The sequence below is a fragment of the Cuculus canorus genome, chromosome 33 (genome assembly GCF_017976375.1).
Source record: "Cuculus canorus isolate bCucCan1 chromosome 33, bCucCan1.pri, whole genome shotgun sequence".
Classification (NCBI taxonomy): Eukaryota; Metazoa; Chordata; class Aves; order Cuculiformes; family Cuculidae; genus Cuculus; species Cuculus canorus.
Window position 1 is genome coordinate 881,746 of NC_071433.1, and position 15,180 is coordinate 896,925.

General features: G+C 61.0%; 2 protein-coding genes across 2 annotated transcripts in view; one reads left to right on the plus strand and one right to left on the minus strand.

The window, feature by feature from the left end:
- Positions 1-9,429, plus strand: part of LOC128849755 (liprin-alpha-3-like) — a 49,748-nt gene extending 40,319 nt beyond the window's left edge. Inside the window, 6 exon segments of the mRNA XM_054052297.1 lie at positions 3,069-3,166; positions 4,488-4,663; positions 5,967-6,035; positions 7,219-7,405; positions 8,581-8,644; positions 9,340-9,429. Of these exon segments, the coding sequence (XP_053908272.1) occupies positions 3,069-3,166; positions 4,488-4,663; positions 5,967-6,035; positions 7,219-7,405; positions 8,581-8,642 (592 nt within the window). The 3' untranslated portion in view covers positions 8,643-8,644; positions 9,340-9,429.
- A 1,362-nt stretch (positions 9,430-10,791) lies between these two features.
- Positions 10,792-14,097, minus strand: LOC128849756 (sarcoplasmic reticulum histidine-rich calcium-binding protein-like). Its single transcript, XM_054052298.1, has 6 exons — positions 13,395-14,097; positions 13,213-13,304; positions 12,163-12,228; positions 11,998-12,049; positions 11,030-11,066; positions 10,792-10,909 (listed from the first exon to the last, which is right to left on the minus strand). Exons 1-6 carry the CDS (start codon positions 14,095-14,097, stop codon positions 10,873-10,875), a joined length of 987 nt encoding a protein of 328 aa, XP_053908273.1. The 3' UTR covers positions 10,792-10,872.
- Positions 14,098-15,180: the final 1,083 nt, after the last annotated feature.

The window sequence follows — 15,180 nt, forward strand, 5'->3', positions numbered from 1 at the left end:
GGGACTGGGAGGGTATTGGGAGGGACTGGGAGGGACTGGGAGGGGATTAAGGGGGACTGGGAGGGAGTGGGAGGGGATTTGGGGGGACTGGGAGGGACTGGGAGGGGATTAAGGGGAACTGGGAGGGACTGGGAGGGGATTAGGGGGGACTGGGAGGGACTGGGAGAGGATTGGGAGGGGGAAAGAGGGGATTGGGAGGGACTGGGAGGGGATTGGGAGGGACTGGGAGGGGATTGGGAGGGACTGGGAGGGACTGGGAGGGGATTGGGAGGGACTGGGAGGGATTGGGAGGGGGAAAGAGGGGATTGGGAGGGACTGGGAGGGGATTGGGAGGGACTGGGAGGGACTGGGAGAGGGAAAGAGGGGATTAGGAGGGACTGGGAGGGGATTGGGAGGGACTGGGAGGGACTGGGAGAGGGAAAGAGGGGATTAGGAGGGACTGGGAGGGGATTGGGAGGGGATTAGGGGGGACTGGGAGGGACTGGGAGGGATTGGGAGGGACTGGGAGGGACTGGGCGGGACTGGGAGGGGACTGGGAGGGGATTGGGAGGGACTGGGAGGGACTGGGAGAGGGAAAGAGGGGATTAGGAGGGACTGGGATGGGATTGGGAGGGACTGGGAGGGACTGGGAGAGGGAAAGAGGGGATTAGGAGGGACTGGGAGGGGATTGGGAGGGACTGGGAGGGACTGGGAGAGGGAAAGAGGGGATTAGGAGGGACTGGGAGGGGATTGGGAGGGGATTAGGGGGGACTGGGAGGGACTGGGAGGGATTGGGAGGGACTGGGAGGGACTGGGCGGGACTGGGAGGGGATTGGGAGGGACTGGGAGGGGATTGGGAGGGACTGGGAGGGGATTAGGGGGGACTGGGAGAGACTGGGAGGGACTGGGAGGGGATTTGGGGGGACTGGGAGGGACTGGGAAGGGATTGGGAGGGACTGAGAGGGGATTAGGGGGGACTGGGAGGGACTGGGAGGGAGTGGGAGGGGGAAAGAGGGGATTGGGAGGGACTGGGAGGGGATTAAGGGGGACTGGGAGGGACTGGGAGGGACTGGGAGGGGATTGGGAGGGACTGGGAGGGGGAAAGAGGGGATTGGGAGGGACTGGGAGGGACTGGGAGGGGGAAAGAGGAGTTTGGGAGCGATTGGGAGGGACTGAGAGCGGATTAAGAGGGACTGGGAGGGACTGGGAGGGACTGGGAGAGGATTGGGAGGGGATTAGAGGGGATTGGGAGGGATTGGGAGGGGACTGGGAGGGGATTGGGAGGGGATTAAGGGGGACTGGGAGGGGGTTGGGAGGGACTGGGAGGGGATTAGGGGGAACTGGGAGGGGACTGGGAGGGACTGGGAGGGGATTGGGAGGGACTGGGAGGGGATTGGGAGGGGATTGGGGGGGAGTGGGAGGGGATTGAGGGGGACTGGGAGGGACTGGGAGGGACTGGGACGGGATTTGGGGGGACTGGGAGGGGCTGGGAGGGACTGGGACGGGATTTGGGGGGACTGGGAGGGACTGGGGGGGACTGGGAGGGGATTGGGAGGGACTGGAAGGGACTGGGAGGGGATTAGGGGGGATTGGGAGGGACTGGGAGGGAGTGGGAGGGGGAAAGAGGGGATTGGGAGGGACTGGGAGGGACTGGGAGGGGATTGGGAGGGACTGGGAGGGACTGGGAGGGGGAAAGAGGGGATTGGGAGGGACTGGGAGGGGATTAGGGGGGGACTGGGAGGGACTGGGAGGGGATTGGAGGGGATTGGGAGGGACTGGGAGGGGATTAGGGGGGACTGGGAGGGACTGGGAGGGACTGGGAGGGCCTGGGAGGGGATTAGGGGGGACCGGGAGGGGATTAGGAGGGACTGGGAGGGACTGGGAGGGGCTGGGAGGGGATTAGGGGGGACCGGGAGGGGATTAGGAGGGACTGGGAGGGGATTAGGGGGGACTGGGAGGGGGTTGGGAGGGACTGGGAGGGGGTTGGGAGGGGACTGGGAGGGACTGGGAGGGGATTGGGAGGGACTGGGAGGGGGAAAGAGGGGATTGGGAGGGACTGAGAGCGGATTAAGAGGGACTGGGAGAGGATTGGGAGGGGATTAGAGGGGATTGGGAGGGACTGGGAGGGGATTGGGAGGGACTGGGAGGGACTGGGAGGGGATTGGAGGGGATTGGGAGGGACTGGGAGGGGATTAGGGGGGACTGGGAGGGGATTGGGAGGGACTGGGAGGGACTGGGAGGGACTGGGAGGGGATTTGGGTGGACTGGGAGGGACTGGGAGAGGGAAAGAGGGGATTAGGAGGGACTGGGAGGGGGGAAGAGGGGACTGGGAGGGGATTAAGGGGGACTGGGAGGGACTGGGAGGGGATTTGGGGGGACTGGGAGGGACTGGGAGGGGTTGGGAGGGGTTGGGAGGGGATTGGGAGGGGCTGGGAGGGGATTGGGAGGGGATTAAGGGGGACTGGGAGGGACTGGGAGGGGGTTGGGAGGGACTGGGAGGGGATTGGGAGGGACTGGGAGGGACCGGGGGGGACTGGGAGGGGATTAAGGGGGACTGGGAGGGACTGGGAGGGACTGGGGGGGGACTGGGAGGGGATTGGGAGGGACTGGGAGGGAACTGGGAGGGAGTGGGAGGGGGAAAGAGGGGAATGGGAGGGACTGGGAGAGGATTGGGAGGGACTGGGAAAGGATTGGGAGGGACTGGGAGGGACTGGGAGGGGGGAAGAGGGGATTGGGAGGGACTGGGAGAGGATTGGGAGGGACTGGGAGGGGATTGGGAGGGATTGGGAGGGATTGGGAGGGACTGGGAGGGACTGGGGGGGACTGGGAGGGGATTAAGGGGGACTGGGAGGGACTGGGAGGGAATTAGGGGGGACTGGGAGGGGTTCCCATAGACTTGGGATGGGGGAATGGGAGTTCCCGGGGATCAGCGACCCCCAAGTGACCCCCAAGTGACCTCCAAGTGACCTCCAAGTGCCCCCCAAGTGACTGTAGAACCCCATATTGAGACCCCACGGTGGCCTCAGTCCCCCAAGTGACCCCCAAGTGACCCCCAAGTGACCCCCAAGTGACCCCCAAGTGCCCCCCAGGGTGAGTCTCCACTATGGGATCCTCTGCCTCAAACGCCTCAACTACGACCGCAAAGAGCTCGAACGGCGCCGGGAAGAGAGTCTGGAGCAGAGCAGGGGTACGGGGGCGCTATGGGGCGCTATGGGGCGCTATGGGGCGCTATGGGTCTCTATGGGGCGCTATGGGGCAGCGCTGTCCCTCCAGAGGTGGTGCTGATGATGTGGGTTCTATGGGGTTCAATGGGGTTCTATGGGTCTCTATGATTCTCTATGGGGCTCTATGGGGCTCTATGGGGCTCTATGGGTCTCTATGGGTGTCTCTCTACGGGGCGCTATGGGTCTCTTTGGGCTCTCTTGGGCTCTCTGGGTCTCTATGGTCTCTATGGGTCTCTATAGGTCTCTATGGGTCTCTATGGGGCGCTATGGGGCAGCGCTCTCCCCCAGAGGTAGTGCAGATAACGTGGGTGCTCTTGGGTTCAATGGGTCTCTATGAGTCTCTATGGGTCTCTATGGGCTCTATGGGTCTCTATGAGTCTCTATGGGTCTCTATGGGTCTCTATGGGCTCTCTTGGGCTCTCTGGGTCTCTACGGGGTCTCTATGGGCTCTATGGGTCTCTATGGGGCTCTATGGGTCTCTCTCTATGGGTCTCTATGGGTTCTCTATGGACTCTATGGGTCTCTATGGTTCTCTATGGGCTCTCTGGGTCTCTCTCTCTGGGTCTCTATGGGGTCTCTATGGGCTCTATGGGGCTCTATGGGTCTCTATGGGTTCTCTATGGGTCTCTATGGGTCTCTATGGGTCACTATGGGTTCTCTATGGGTCTCTATGGGTCTCTCTGGGTCTCTATGGGTCTCTATGGACTCTATGGGTCTCTATGGTTCTCTATGGGGCTCTATGGGGCTCTATGGGGCTCTATGGGGCGCTATGGGGCAGCGCTGTCCCCCCATATGTGGTGCTGATGATATGGGTACTATTGGGTGCTATGGGTTTCAATGGGGCTCTATGGGTCTCAATGATTCTCTATGGTTCTCTATGGTTCTCTATGGGTCTCTATGGGCTCTCTTGGGCTCTCTGGGTCTCTATGGGGTCTCTATGGGGTCTATGGGTCTCTATGGGTCTCTCTCTATGGGTCTCTATGGGTTCTCTATGGGTCTCTATGGGTTCTCTATGGGGTCTCTCTGGGTCTCTATGGGTCTCTGTGGGTCACTATGGGTTCTCTATGGGTCTCTATGGGTCTCTATGGGTCTCTATGGGGGAGCGCTGTCCCCCCAGATGTGGTGCTGATGATATGGGTACTATTGGGTGCTATGCGTTTCAATGGGGCTCTATGGGTCTCAATGATTCTCTATGGGTCTCTATGGGTCTCTATCGGATCTATGGGGCTCTCTGGGTCTCTATGGGGCGCTATGGGGCGCTATGGGGCAGCGCTGTCCCCCCAGACGTGGTGGTGTGGTCCAACGAGCGGGTGACGGCGTGGGTGCAGAGCGTGGGGCTGAAGGAGTTCGCCCGGAACCTGGGCGAGAGCGGCGTCCACGGAGCCCTCCTCGCCCTCGACGACACCTTCGACTGGGCCGACCTCGCCCTCCTGCTCCAGATCCCCACCCAGAACACCCAGGCGAGCACTGGGAGGCACTGGGAGGCACTGGGAGGGAGATTGGGGGCAACTGGGAAGGACTGGGAGGCACTGGGAGGCACTGGGAGGGGATTGGGAGGCACTGGGAGGGACTGGGAGGGGATTGGGGGCAACTGGGAAGGACTGGGAGGGGATTGGGGGGAATTGGGAAGGACTGGGAGGCACTGGGAGGCACTGGGAGGGGATTGGGGGGAACTGGGAAGGACTGGGAGGCACTGGGAGGGAGATTGGGGGCAACTGGGAAGGACTGGGAGGGGATTGGGAGGCACTGGGAGGGAGAATGGGGGAGGTGGAAAGGACTGGGAGGGGATTGGGGGCAACTGGGAAGGACTGGGAGGCACTGGGAGGCACTAGGAGGGAGAATGGGGGAACTGGGAGGGACTGGGAGGCACTGGGAGGGAGATTGGGGGGAACTGGGAAGGAATGGGAGGGGATTGGGGGGAACTGGGAAGGACTGGGAGGGGATTGGGGGGAACTGGGAAGGACTGGGAGGGGATTGGGAGGCACTGGGAGGGAGAATGGGGGAACTGGGAAGGATTGGGAGGGGATTGGGAGGCACTGGGAGGGAGAATGGGGGAACTGGAAAGGACTGGGAGGCACTGGGAGGGGATTGGGAGGCACTGGGAGGGAGATTAGGGGCAACTGGGAAGGACTGGGAGGGGATTGGGGGGAACTGGGAAGGACTGGGAGGCACTGGGAGGCACTGGGAGGGAGATTGGGGGAACTGGGAGGGACTGGGAGGCACTGGGAGGGAGATTGGGGGCAACTGGGAAGGACTGGGAGGGGATTGGGGGGAACTGGGAAGGACTGGGAGGGGATTGGGAGGCACTGGGAGGGAGAATGGGGGAACTGGGAAGGATTGGGAGGGGATTGGGAGGCACTGGGAGGGAGAATGGGGGAACTGGAAAGGACTGGGAGGGGATTGGGAGGCACTGGGAGGGAGATTAGGGGCAACTGGGAAGGACTGGGAGGGGATTGGGGGGAACTGGGAAGGACTGGGAGGCACTGGGAGGCACTGGGAGGGAGATTGGGGGAACTGGGAGGGACTGGGAGGCACTGGGAGGGAGATTGGGGGCAACTGGGAAGGACTGGGAGGGGATTGGGGGGTACTGGGAAGGACTGGGAGGCACTGGGAGGGAGATTGGGGGCAACTGGGAAGGACTGGGAGGGGATTGGTGGCAACTGGGAGCCATGAGTGGACTGTGGGACAACTGGGAGGGAACTGGGATGGGGAACTGGGAGCCGACCAGTGGGTAACTGGTGTGAACTGGTTTGTACTGGGCAGGCGCGGCAGCTGCTGGAGAAGGAGTTCAGTGCTTTGATCACTGCCGGAACCGAACGGCGCCTCGACGAGGTGGGACTGGGACCCGCCCAGTGCCTCCCAGTAACCCCCAGTAACCTCTCCAGTACCCACCAGTGCCCCCCCCAGTGCCTCCCAGTGCCCTCCAGTGCACCCCAGTGCCCCTACAGTAACCCCCAGTGCTTCCCAGTGCCTCCCAGTACCCCCCAGTGCCTCCCAGTAATCCCCAGTGACCCCCCAGTGCCTCCCAGTAACCTCCAGTACGCCCCAGTACCTCCCAGTGACCCCCAGTGCCTCCCAGTAACCCCCAGTGCCCCCGCAGTACTCCCCAGTACCTCGCAGTGCCCCCCTACTACCTCCCCAGTCACCCCCAGTGCCCCCCAGTGCTCCCCCAGTACATCCCAGTAACCCCCAAGTGCCTCCCAGTACCGCCCAGTACCACCCAGTGCCCGCCCAGTGCCTCCCAGTAACCCCCAGTACCCCCTCAGTACCCCCCAGTGCCCCCCCAGTGCCTCCCAGTACCCCCCAGTGGACCCCGGTACCCCCCAGTGCCTCTCAGAAACCCCCCAGTTCCCCCCAGTCCCCTCCCAGTACCACCCAGTGCCTCCCCAATTCCCTCCCAGTTGCCCACATTCCCCTCCCAATCCCCTCCCAGTCCCTCCCAGTCCCCCCCAGTCCGCCCCATTCCCCTCACAGTCCCCCCCAGTCCCTCCCAGTCCCCCCTAATCCCCTCCCAGTCCCTCCCAGTCCCCCTAATCCCCTCCCAGTCCCCTCCCAGTCCCTCCCAGTCTGCCCCATTCCCCTCCCATTCCCCTCCCAGTCCCCCCCCATTCCCCCCCCAGTCCCTCCCAGTCCACCCCATTCCCCTCCCAATCCCCTCCCAATCCCCTCCCAGTCCCTCCCAGTCCCTCCCAGTCCCCCCTAATCCCCTCCCAGTCCCCCCCCATTCCCTCCCAGTCCCCTCCCAATCCCCTCCCAATCCCCTCCCAGTCCCTCCCAGTCCCTCCCAGTCCCTCCCAGTCCCCCCTAATCCCCTCCCAGTCCCCCCCAGTCCCTCCCAGTCCACCCCATTCCCCTCCCATTCCCCTCCCAATCCCCCTCAGTCCCTCCCAGTCCCTCCCAGTCCACCCCATTCCCCTCCCATTCCCCTCCCAGTCCCCCCCCAGTCTCCTCCCAGTCCCTCCCATTCCCCTCCCAGTCCCTCCCAGTCCCCTCCCAGTGCCCCCCCCCCATTCAGGATGGGGGTCCCCCCCTCTCCCCCCCCCCCCCGGCCCCCCCCCGCGCCTTCAGCCGTTCCCCTTCGTGGCGGAAACTGTTCCGGGAGAAGGAGTTGAGGGGGGGCGGAGCGGACACAGCGGAGGTACTGCCCCCCCCGTGTCGGGGGGGTCCCCCAACATTGCCCCTGCGTAGAGTACAGCCCGACGGTGAGGATGGATCGGGGGGGGGGGCGGGAATGGGGATTGGGAATGGGAATTTGGGGGGGAATGGGGGGAAATGGGGGGGAATGGGGGACTGGGGTGAATGGGGATGAATGGGGATGAATGGAGTGAATGGGGATGAATGGGGGAATGGGGGAATGGAGTGAATGGGGGTGAATGGGGTGAATGGGGGGAAATGGGGTGAATGGGGGGAATGGGGGAAATGGGGGGGAATGGGGGGAATGGGGGGAAGGGGGGAATGGAGGGGAAGGGGGGGAATGGGGGAATGGGGGTGAATGGGGGAATGGGGGGGAATGAGGGAATGGGGGGAATTGGGGGAATGGGGGGGAATGGGGGGAAATGGGGGAGAATGGGGGAATGGGGGGGAATGGGGGAGAATGGGGGAATGGGGGGGAATGGGGGGGAATGGGGGAAATGGGGCGAATGGGGGGGAATGGGGGAGAATGGGGGAATGGGGGGAATGGGGAAATGGGGGGAATGGGGGAATGGGGGAATGGGGGGAATGGGGTGAAATGGGGGAGAATGGGGGAATGGGGGTGAATGGGGAAATGGGGGGAATGGGGGGATTGGGGGGGAATGGGGGGGAATGGGGGGAATGAGGGGAATGGGGGGGAATGGGGGGAATGGGGGGAATGAGGGAATGGGGGGAATGAGGGAATGGGGGGAAATGGAGCGAATGGAGGGGAATGGGGGGAATGGGGAGAAATGGGGGGGAATGGAGTGAATGGGGGGAATAGGGGGAAATAGGGGGGAATGAGGGGGAAGGGGGGAATGGGGGGAATGGGGGAATGGGGGAATGGGGGGAATGGGGGGGATTGGGGGGAATGGGGGGGAATGGGGGAATGAGAGTGAATGGAGTGAATGGGGGAATGGGGGGAAATGGGGGGAATGGGGGAATGGGGGGAATGGGGGGGATTGGGGGGAATGGGGGAAGGGGGGAATGGGGGGAATGGGGTGAAATGGGGGAGAATGGGGGAATGGGGGGGAATGGGAGGGAATGGGGGGGAATGGGGGGGAATGGAGGGGAATGGGGGGGAATGGGGGGAATGGGGGAATGGGGGGGAATGGGAGGGAATGGGGGGAATGGGGGGGAATGGGGGGGACATCTATGGGGGGGTCTCGGGGGGTCCTGACCCTGTGTCCCCCCCCCCCCTCCCCAGGGAATTCACTGCCCCCCCCACAAAGGGGGGAGGGGGTCTCGGTGCGGACGTACTCGTGCTAATGGTGAGGGGGGGGAAATGGGGGGGAAATGAGGGGGAAATGGGGGAAATGGGGGGAAATATGGGGGAAATGGGGGGAAATGGGGGAGAAATGGGGGGAAATGAGGGGAAATGGGGAGGAAATGGGGGGAAATGAGGGGAAATGGGGGGAAATGGGGGAGAAATGGGGGAAATGGGGGGAAATGGGGAAATGGGGAGGAAATGGGGGGAAATGAGGGGAAATGGGGGGAAATGGGGGAGAAATGGGGGAAATGGGGGGAAATAGGGGGGAAATAATGGGGGGAAATGGGGGAGAAATGGGGAGGAAATGGGGGGAAATGAGGGGAAATGGGGAGGAAATGGGGGGAAATGAGGGGAAATGGGGGGAAATGGGGGAGAAATGGGGGAAATGGGGGGAAATAGGGGGGAAATAATGGGGGGAAATGGGGGAGAAATGGGGAGGAAATGGGGGGAAATGGGGGGGAAATGGGGGGAAAATGGGGGGAAATGGGGGTGAAATGGGGGGAAATGGCAGAGAAATGGGGGGAAATGGGGGGAAATGGGGGAGAAATGGGGAAAATGGGGGGAAATGGGGGGGAAATGGCAGAAAAATGGGGGGAAATGCGGGAAATGGAGGAGAAATGGGGGGGTCCTGAAGGAAAAGGGGGGGTCCCCCCTATTTTTTTCCCCTCCTCAAACCCCCTCCCCCCCCATTTCCAGGTGCCCCTGAAGTGATGGACAAAGCCTGAAAGTGGGGGGGGCGCAAAAAGTGTCGTCCCCCCCAAAAAAATGTACCCCCCCATCTGTTTTTGGGGGGGATTTTGCTGCTAAAAGAGGGGGTGGGGGGTGTGTTTGGGGGTGTCCCCCCCCCCCCAATGCCTTGTGTGCCCCCCCCCCCCCACTGCCGCCCCCCCTCCTTTTTGGGGGGGCTTTGCATGAAACCAATTAAAATTGGGGGAAAAAACAGCAGAAAATGTGGAGTTTTGTGGGGAGAAAAATAAAAGGGGGGGGGGAACAAACCACCCCCCCCCGCCCAGGAGGGGCCCCCCGAGAACCTCAGGGACCCCCCAAATTCACCCCATTGACCCAACGGGACCCCCAGATTCAGCCCCAAATTCAGCACAAATTCAGCCCCAAATTCACCCCAAATTTATCCCCAAATTCACCCCCAAATTTATCCCAAATTCATCCCAAATTCACCCCAAACTCCCCCCAATTCACCCCCAAATTCATCCCCAAATTCCCCCCAAACTCATCCCAAATTCACCCCCAAATTCACCCCCAAATTCATCCCCAAATCCAACCCCAAATTCACCCCAAAATTGACTCAAAATTTATCCCCAAATTCACCCCCAAATTCTCCCCCAAATTCTCCCCCAAATTTATCCCCATATTCCCCCCCAAATTCACTCCCAAATTCCCCCCAAAATTGACCCCAAATTTATCCCCAAATTCGCCCCCAAATTCCCCCCAATTCACCCCCAAATTCACCACCAAATTCACCCCAAATTCACCCCCAAATTCACCCCCAAATTCACCCCAAAATTGACCCAATATTTATCCCCAAATTCACCCCCAAATTTATCCCCAACTTCCCCCCAAATTCTCCCCAAATATCCCCAAAATTCCCCCCAAATTCACCCCAAAATTGACCCCAAAATTGACCCCCAAATTCACCCCAAAATTGACCCCAAAATTGACCCCAAATTCCCCCCCAAATTCCCCCCAAAATTCATCCCGAAATTCACCCCCAAATTCCCCCAAAATTGACCCCCAAATTCTCCCCCAAATTCACCCAAAATTCACCCCAAAATTGACCCAAAATTTATCCCCAAATTCACCCCAAATTCACCCACAAATTGCCCCAAAATTCACCCCAAAATTGACCCAATATTTATCCCCAAATTCACCCCCAAATATCCCCAAAATTCACCCCCAAATTCACCTCAAAATTGACCCAAAATTCCCCCCAAAATTGACCCCAAATTTATCCCCAAATTCGCCCCCAAATTCCCCCCAATTCACCCCCAAATTCACCCCCAAATTCATCCCAAATTCACCCCCAAATTGACCCAAATTCACCCCAAAATTCCCCCCCAAATCCCCTCAAATTCACCCCAAAAAAACCACCACCACTATTTCAATTCTTTTTCTTTTCGGGGTCCCCCCCAAAATTTTTTGGGGGTACAGAAATACCAACAAAAAAAGGGGGGGGGGAGGACCCCCCCAAAACCCCGAACCCCCAAAATCCACTCAGGGCTCCGATTCTTCGAAGAAACCGATGAGGGTCCTGGAAAGAAAGGGGTTAAATTTGGGGGTTCAGGGGGGGACCCCCAAATTTATTGGGGGGCGGTTCAAAAGGGGTTTTTTTGGGGGGGACCCCAAAAAAATTTGGGGGGGGGGCACTTACTGGAACAAAGCGCCGGAGATTTCATCCATGAGACTCCCTGGAAGGAGACCCCAAAAATGGGGGTTCAGGGGGGGACACCCCAAAAATGGGGTGAGGGGGGGAATGGGGGACCCCAAAAATGGGGTTTCGGGGGGGGACACCCCAAAAATGGGGGTCAGGGGGGAATGGGGGACCCAAAACATGGGAATAGGGGACCCTAAAAATGGGTTTCAGGGGGGGACACCCCAAAAATGGGGGTGATGGGGGAATGGGGGACCCCAAAAATGGGGTTTCAGGGGGGGACACCCCAAAAATGGGGGTGAGAGGGGGAAAGGGGGACCCTAAAAATGGGGTTCAGGGGGGTCCCCGAGGTTTGGGGGTGTCCTGAGGGACTTTGGGGGGGGCTTTGGGGGGTCTTTGGGGTTTGGGGGTGTCCGGAGGGGTTTTGGGGGTGTCCTGGGGGGGGTGAGTTTGGCGGTCCCTGAGGTTTGGGGGGGTCTGAAGGGGATGGGGATGGTTTTGGGGGGGTCCTGAGGGGGCTTTTGGGGGGGCTTTGGGGTTTTTGGGGTGTCCGGAGGGGTTTTGGGGTGTCCTGGGGTGGTTTTGGGGGTGTCCAGAGGGGTTTTGGGGTGTCCTGGGGGGGCAGTTTAGGGGTTCAGGGGGGGTCCCTGATTTTTTGGGGGGACCCTGAGGTTTGGGGGAGTCCTGAGGGGCTTTTGGGGGGGGGGTTGGGGGTCTTTGCGGTTTGGGGGTGTCCGGGGTGGGCGGTTTAGGGGTTCGGGGGGGGTCCCTGATTTTTGGGGTGTCCCTAAGGTTTTGGGGGGGGGTCCTGAGGGGCTTTGGGTGGGGGTTTGGGGGGGGTCTTTAGGGGTTGGATGGGTCGGGGAAGTTTTGGGGGGGTCCTGGGGGGGTTTTGGGGTGTCCTGGGGGGGGGAGTGGATTTTGGGGTGTCGGGGGGGTGGATTTTGGGGTGTCGGGGGGGGTCTCACCAGGCTGACAGACTGTATCGCAGAGGGGACAGAGAGAGCAGAACTGACAGCCCTGAGGGGGGGACACAGACACACAGAGAGGGGGTCCCCCCATTTTTTGGGGAGGGGGGGTCCCCCCATTTTGGAGGGGTCCCCTAGAATGAAAAGGGGGGGTCCCCTTTTTACCTGACAGGGGGGGCAGGAGGAGGGGTCCCCCTCAGTACACGGACAGAGAGAGCAAAGGGAGCAGCGCTGGAAAAAGGGGGGGGCAAAAAGGGGGTGAGGGGGGGGTATAAAGTGGGGGTACAGGGGGGTTTGGGGGTCCCAAAGGGGGGGGACAAGGGGGTTTGGGGGTCCCTGTTCTCAAGTGGGGGGGGCAGGGGGTGAGGGGAGGGCAGAAAGTGGGGTGTACAGGGGGGTTTGGGGGTCCCTGTCCTTAAGGGGGGGGGAAAAGGGGGTGAGGGGGGGGTATAAAGTGGGGGTACAGGGGGGTTTGGGGGTCCCAAAGGGGGGGGGACAAGAGGGTTTGGGGGTCCCTGTCCTTAAGGGGGGGGGGGGAAAGGGGGTGGGGGGCAGAAAAGGGGGGGTACAGGGGGGTTTGGGGGTCCAAAAGAGGGGGGACAAGGGGGGTTTGCGGGTCCCTGTCCTCAAAGGGGGGCAAAAGGGGGTGGGGGGGGCACAAAGAGGGGGTACAGGGGGGTTTGGGGGTCCCAAAGTGGGGGTACAGGGGGGTTTGGGGGTCCCAAAGGGGGGTACAAGGAGGGGTTGGGGGTCCCTGTCCTTAAGGGGGGGGGAAAGGGGGTGAGGGGGGGCATAAAGTGGGGGTACAGAGGGGTTTGGGGGTCCCTGTCCTTAAGGGGGGGAAAAGATGGTGAGGGGGCAGAAAAGGGGGGGTACAGGGGGGTTTGGGGGTCCCAAAGTGGGGGTACAGGAGGGTTTGGGGATCCCAAAGTGGGGGTACAGGGGGGTTTGGGGGTCCCTATCCTTAAGGGGGGCACAAAGGGGGTGAAAGGGGGGCACAAAGTGGGGGTACAGGGGGGTTTGGGGTTCCCAAAGTGGGGGTACAGGGGGGTTCGGGGGTCTCTGTCCTCAAGGGGGTGCACAAAGTGGGGTGTACAGGGGGGTTTGGGGTTCCCAAAGTGGGGGTACAGGGGGGTTTAGGGGTCCCTATCCTCATGGGGGGGGGGATCCCCAAGAGTTTTGGGGGGGTCCCCGTGTCCTCCCCCCCACACACACCTCGCAAAAGGCGCAATAACGGCAGATGGAACCGGGCCGGTACCGCCCTTCGGCCTCATCCTCCTCTTCCTCCTCCTCTTCCTCCTCATTCCCTGAAATTTTGGGGGGAGAGGGGGGGGGTCACCCCAAAACCCTTTAACCCCCTCCCTTTTAGCCCCCCCCCTTTTAGGCCCCCCCCCAACCTTCCTCCTCAGAGCTGTTTCCATCCTCATCATCATCTTCATCATTATCATCATCTCCATCCTCTTCCTCCTCCTCCTCTTTGGGGGGGTCGCGGTTGCCATGGTGACGGGGAGGCCCTTGGTTGCCATGGTAACGCCCTTGGTCACCATAGAAACCGGGGGGGTCACCTCCGAGTTCACCTTCGATGTGACCTTCCTCCTCCTCCTCCTCCTCCTCCTCCTCTTCTTTGTTACCATGGCAACCGCGGTCGCCATAGTGATGCACGAGCTCCTCGTTGCTATGGGGATGAAACGGGGGGTCCTGGTTGCCATGGAGACGAAGAGGGGGGTCCTCGTTGCTATGGGGATGAAGACGGGGGTCCTCGTTGCTATGGAGACGAAGAGGGGGGTCCTCGTTGCTCTGGGGGTCCTCGTTGCTACGGAGATGGAATGGGGGGTCCTGGTTGCCATGGTGACGCAGATGGGGGTCCTCGTTGCTATGGGGATGAAGTGGGGGGTCGTGGTACCCAAGGTGGGGGTCCCGGTTACCATAGCGACCCCCTCCTTGCCCTGTTTCTCCTCCTTTGCCCCCTCCCCTCTGGTTGCCATGGCAACCGGGATGCTCTCCGTTGCTATGGGGACCCCCGGCAAAGTCGGGGGGCTCCCCAAAACCAACCCCCCCCAACACCACCAGGAACCCCAAAAGGAGACACCGCGAGGCCATTGCGGTGCTGAGAGCGACGGCCACAGCTGATTCCCCCCCCCTTCCCCCCCCCCCTTCTCTGCCCCCCATCTATGGGGCAGCCCCGCCCCCCCCCACACCCCATAAATAGACCCAAAGGATGGGGGGGGGGGGGGGAGGTCAAGGGGGGACCCAAACACCTGCCCATCCCTCCCCCCCTTAAAAAATCCCTTTCCATCCCATAATATACCTCTGCCCCACACTTATGGGGCAGCCCCATAAGTTGAGGGGGGGGGGGGGTCGGATTAGACTCCCCCCCCATAAGGAGACTCTAAAATCCCCCCTTAGAACCCCATTTCCATCCCATAATACCCCTCTGCCCCACACTTATGGGGCAGCCCCGTTCCATCCCATAATATCTCTCTGCCCCACACTTATGGGGCAGCCCCATAAGTCGAGTGTGGGGGGGGTCTAAATAGGCTCCCCCCCCCATAATTAGACACTAATTAGTCCCTAAACCCCATCAAAAGACCCTAAAATCCCCCCTTACATCCCATAATATCCCTCTGCCCCACACTTATGGGGCAGCCCCATAAGTGGGAGGGGTCTAAATAGGCTCCGCCCCTAAATAGACACTAATTAGTCCCTAAACCCCATCAAAACACCCTAAAACCCCCCTTTAGAACCCCAATTCCACCCCATAATACCCCTCTGCCCCACACTTATGGGGCAGCCCCATAAGTGGGTGGGGTCTAAATAGGCTCCTCCCCCATAATTAGACTCCGCCCCCCATAATTAGACACTAATTAGTCCCTAAACCCCATCAAAAGACCCTAAAATCCCCCCTTACATCCCATAATACCCCTCTGCCCCACACTTATGGGGCAGCCCCGTTCCATCCCATAATACCCCGCTGCCCCACACTTATGGGGCAGCCCCATAAGTTGAGGGGGAGGGGATAAAAAGGAACCCCCCCTTTAATTCCCCCCTTTTATTTCTATGGTTATAAATAAATGCATTGGAATTAATGGGGGGGGGGGGGTGGCGCGGGGGCTGCTGGGATTGGGGGAGGGAGGGGGGAGTGTCCTTGGAGGGAGGAGGGAGGGAGGAGGGAGGGAGGGGTCC